The sequence below is a fragment of the Penaeus vannamei genome, unplaced genomic scaffold (genome assembly GCF_042767895.1).
Source record: "Penaeus vannamei isolate JL-2024 unplaced genomic scaffold, ASM4276789v1 unanchor594, whole genome shotgun sequence".
In the NCBI taxonomy this organism is placed as follows: Eukaryota; Metazoa; Arthropoda; class Malacostraca; order Decapoda; family Penaeidae; genus Penaeus; species Penaeus vannamei.
Window position 1 is genome coordinate 22,501 of NW_027213598.1, and position 5,000 is coordinate 27,500.

At 42.2% G+C, this 5,000-nt stretch overlaps 1 protein-coding gene across 1 annotated transcript in view; it reads left to right on the plus strand.

Annotated features, from left to right (window-relative positions):
• The window catches only part of LOC113812443 (alpha-L-fucosidase), a 10,224-nt gene that overhangs the window by 369 nt on the left and 4,855 nt on the right, over positions 1-5,000 (plus strand). The window contains exons 2-5 of the mRNA XM_027364329.2: positions 2,685-2,840; positions 3,340-3,588; positions 4,209-4,372; positions 4,671-4,872. Of these exons, the coding sequence (XP_027220130.2) occupies positions 2,685-2,840; positions 3,340-3,588; positions 4,209-4,372; positions 4,671-4,872 (771 nt within the window). The remainder of the gene's footprint in view (positions 1-2,684; positions 2,841-3,339; positions 3,589-4,208; positions 4,373-4,670; positions 4,873-5,000) is intronic.

Here is a 5,000-nt window from a genome sequence, read left to right on the forward strand (position 1 = left end):
GGTAGGGGACTAGACCATATAGGGCATTGCTATTCGAAAAGGGTCACTGGCAGATAAAATCACAGGTGTTTTGTTTGGTCAGCGGTAGGGGGGCGTGATATATTTTGCATACTTATCATGTTACAGATTTCATTGTTTTCTGGATATTTCCTCTATGAACAATTAAACGCAGGGCTCTTAATTGGGGTTCTGTGGTGTACTAAGTAAATCTGAAAGAATTCACCGGTCAATTAAATCAGTGTGAATTAACGAGACTGAACTAAAGTGAACTAAATCAGATTGAACTTATATGAACTAAGATTGACCTAAAGTGAACTTCATCAGCTCGAACGAAAGTGAGCCAAATCAAATTGAACAACTGAGCTTAACTCGAGCTGAAAAGACACATACGGGACCAAATAGGGAACCAGAACGGGCCTGAAATAGACCGCACCGAACCCATTTACATAACATGGCTGAGCTGAGCGACGGACTTTCGAGGACCCAGGAACCGGAAGTGGCGACAAGTGGCAGATTATGGTCGCCAGAGTTGATTTTTCGTTGCAATAATTTCACCGGTTTGGCAGAGGGAGCGGTTGCGAAATTTTGGCTTATTTGTCGATGGTTCTGTATCGTTCTGCACTGAAACGAAGGTAATTTGCATAGGACTGATTCTAACTGACAGCATAGTCCTATTAGTGGTTTGAATTCGAGCCTAGTCTGGAGCCTTAATTGCACTAGTGTCAGTACTTTACCTATAATCTTATGTTACAATATCAACCAAATTGAATTATTGACATTGTCCAGATATACTTACCAACATAGATATTTTTTTTCTTTTATTCTTCGTTTATGCTTGCGCGTGCGTGCGTGTGTACGTACAGTATGCATGAATATACACACAAACACACGTATAAACACATATACAAACATAAACACACACACATATATAATATATATGCATACGTACGCATGTATGTATACACATTACATACGCTGATGCACTCCATTATGCCATTTGCAAGAACATAATATTCACAGCTGATCGCGCTGGGGCGGAAGGTTGACCTTGACAAAAGCCTAAGCCTTGGACAAAGCCGATCACGTGGTCATGAAATGGAAGCGAGACAGGAAATGACATCCGTTTGGGAAGTTGAGCGTCGATGCACGTCAATACATTGTTTTTCTTATTTTTGTTCATATATGATAATATCGTTCGTCAAGGAAAATGGTTGTATCGACTTTATAATGAGCAATTACACACAAACACACAGTATATTGTATATGTATATATATATATATATATATATATATATATATATATATATATATATATATGTGTGTGTGTGTGTGTGTGTGTGTGTGTGTGTGTGTGTGTGTGTGTGTGTGTGTGTGTGTGTGTGTGTGTGTGTGTGCGTGCGTGTGTTGTGTGTGTATACACATACATATATGTATGTATATATCAATCGGAAGTGAACAAGTAGAGCAATCGGAAGTGAACACGTACAGAAATGTACACAGCGTGCCTGTTATGTCACTAATGTGAATCCAAAAATGCGACATAAAACGAAACGATAACAATAAATACCTGATGTTCTATAAGCATGCATTATATTGCGGTTAATTCTTGACTTTTACCAAAATTAGATAAAAACGGTAGTCTGCAACATCTGAGATAGATAATACAAAACGAAGATGAAAGAAAAGAAAATGCATGAATATATTTACCGACGAAGATATGGCGAAGCGACATACGGCGTGTAAATAGGCCTATATGTAAAGGGGGTCGTTACCTTCGTTTTCTTTTACTTCCTCCAATTTCAGCTTCAAACGGACGGCTGACGAAAGCAGGAAGGACAGCAATAACAATTCATCATTTTCTTAGAGGCATTGTGTAGAAAATGAAAGTGAATAAATCCTTTCTATCCACTACCAACACCTTTAAGCCACGGCCACACTAATCTTCTCTGTCCAGCGTTCATGACGAAGTTCCTTGCTTATTTCATCCAAAAACATCCTTTTCAAATTCCTGATGTTATAATCCTCATAAATGGTGTTCCACAACAGCTCTATGGCTCTCACTTTCTCCAATAAGGCTTAAATAACTTTTGAAAAGACTACCATTTCTTTGGCGTGTCGGAGTGGGTTGATGTCTATGTTCGTTGGTCAAATCAACGTTCATCTGATTTATCTGAAGAAAAAATGATGAGGCGTCATTGTTCGATGGAATATATCTTATCATTTTATTATTTATTTTTAACATGATGTAATAATCACCTTTTAGGATTTTAAGTAGTGTTTACCTGTAATTATATCATAGTTTTTGTTTCGGCAATATCTTTCCTGGTCTGGCTAGGGATGAAATACCGCCGCAGCTGTCTCGTGTTGGCTAGGGATTTTCACATCGGATCCCATTAGTTGTGAAGCATCCCGTTTTGTTTTGGGATCCTTGCACAGAAGAGACTAATGTGACCGCCCCCTTATTATTTTTTCTCATTCATCAACCATTGTCTTTAAGTTGAAATGGGGGAATGTGTGTTTATGTATGTATATGTGTATGTATATACACACACACACACACACACACACACACACACACACACACACACACACACACACACACACATATATATGTGTGTGTGTGTATACGCACACACAATTTTGCTAGCTCGTATTGCCATAACAACTCCCTTTTCTCTCCACAGGCCTCAGCCATGGGGCCTACGAGCCCACCTGGGCGTCCCTCGACAGCCGGCCCCTCCCGGGCTGGTACGACGGCGCCAAAGTGGGCATCTTCCTGCACTGGGGCGTCTTCTCCGTGCCCTCCTTCGGCTCCGAGTGGTTCTGGAGCCACTGGCAAGGTAAGGTTACACCATGCAGTGGCTTATGCGCAGTTCCTAATTTCTTATCCATGCACCGAAGAAAAGAATCTTCAGCGATTGAGTGACGTCTTAGGAAATTCATGTTTAAGAAGCAAATTTGTGTTTAATTAATTTTTTTTTACCCATATATGTATTTGTTTTCATATGTTCATTGATTAACCATTTGCCATGAAAGTTACTATAGGGCTTCATCTGAATAGCTTCTAAAATCGATAAAAAAAATCAGTCTGATCCTAATCCAGCGGGATTTGAAACCTTATCCTCCGACTGGCGTGTGTTTTGCTCGGCTTTTCTTAGAGCTGAATAATATGGTTCAGATTTTACAGTTCAATTGTCATTCGAAAGTGTTTAGAACTCATGTCTATAGCAGTGATTAGATTAAGGAAATAATGCAAGAGGTAAGGGGAAAATTCCAATTACATAACACCCAACTTTACCAATAAATAAATAGTCTAAAATCTATCATTTCCCTGCACAGCTGCTCATTCACCGAAATACGTAGAGTTCATGGAGAGGAACTACCGGCCGGGGTTCACGTACGCGGACTTCGCCCCGGGGTTCACGGCCGAGTTCTTCGAGCCCGAGGAGTGGGCGAGCGTGTTCAACGACTCGGGCGCTCGCTACGTCGTCCTCACCAGCAAGCACCACGAGGGCTTCACCCTGTGGCCCTCGCGCTACTCCTGGAACTGGAACAGCCTCGACGTCGGGCCCAAGAGGGACCTCGTAGGTTGGTCGATCGCCAGTCACTGTCGGTGGAGGATGGAAAGTCTCCTGTTTTGAGCTAGAATATTTTCAAAAGCTTATACAGCCCAGGTGCTGCTTTAAAGAAGGGTTGAAATGGTAAGGGCGGAACGAGACTGAAGAGAGAATTTTAGGTCTAGGATATTACATAGGCGGAGCAGTGGATACAGGAATGGTTAAAACAAACGGCGATATTTCTCAGACCTGAGAACTGAAAAGAATAAAAATATGTACTTTCATTCTGGTAGTGAGAGCCATAGAAACAGATAGATTTATAGATAGATAGAGAGAGAGAGAATAGACAGACAGATACAGAGACATGAACATATAGACAGAGAGGTGGAGAAAGACAGGTAGGCAGGGATAAATAGATGTATAGATAGATCGACAGACAGTGTGTATGTATGTGAGAGAGGGACAGAGAGAGAGAGAGAGAGAGAGAGAGAGAGAGAGAGAGAGAGAGAGAGAGACAGACAGACAGAGACAGAGAGAGAATGATCAGAGCTGAAAAAAACAACAAAAGTATTACAGAGAACCAGGCAGTCAACATCCCAAAGAATAATTTGTACACAAAATAATCAACCTTCCTCTGCATTTCTTCTCAAGGTGACCTAGCGAAGGCTCTGCGATCCAAGACCCCGGGCATCCACTTCGGCCTCTACCACTCCCTGTACGAATGGTTCCACCCCCTCTACCTCCAGGACAAAAAGAACAACTTCACCACAAATGACTTCGTTGTCACCAAGACTATGCCGGAGCTATACGAACTGGTAAGGCGTGACGTCATGAACGATAATAGATAGATAGATAGACAGACAGAAAGAGAGAGAGAGAGAGAGAGAGAGAGAGAGAGAGAGAGAGAGAGAGAGAGAGAGAGAGAGAGAGAGAGAGAGAGAGAGAGAGAGAGAGAGAGGGAGGATAGATTGATAGATAGATAGACAGACAGTTTATACACACTATAATCCCCCCAAAATTAAGTAAAATTAAGTAACCAAAACCAAAATGAAAACAGACTCTAAATGTGCAAACGGCCCTTGAGACCCAATAACCAAGCGATCAACCAAACAGGTGAACACCTACGAGCCCGAAGTGATCTGGTCGGACGGCGACTGGGATGCACACGACACGTACTGGAACTCGACCGGGTTCCTGGCCTGGCTCTTCAACGACTCCCCCGTCAAGGACACGGTGGTCGTCAACGACCGTTGGGGCATCGGGATCTCCTGCCACCACGGGTCGTACTACACCTGCACGGATCACTATAATCCGGGTGAGGATCCGGTTGTCTTGTTATTGTTTATTCTCGGGGTATGAGGCACTTTTTGAACGATTTTGCGCCTGTGTTTATCGGCAAGTAGCACATTCACAAATCTATTTCTCTCTTTTTCTTTCTCTCTC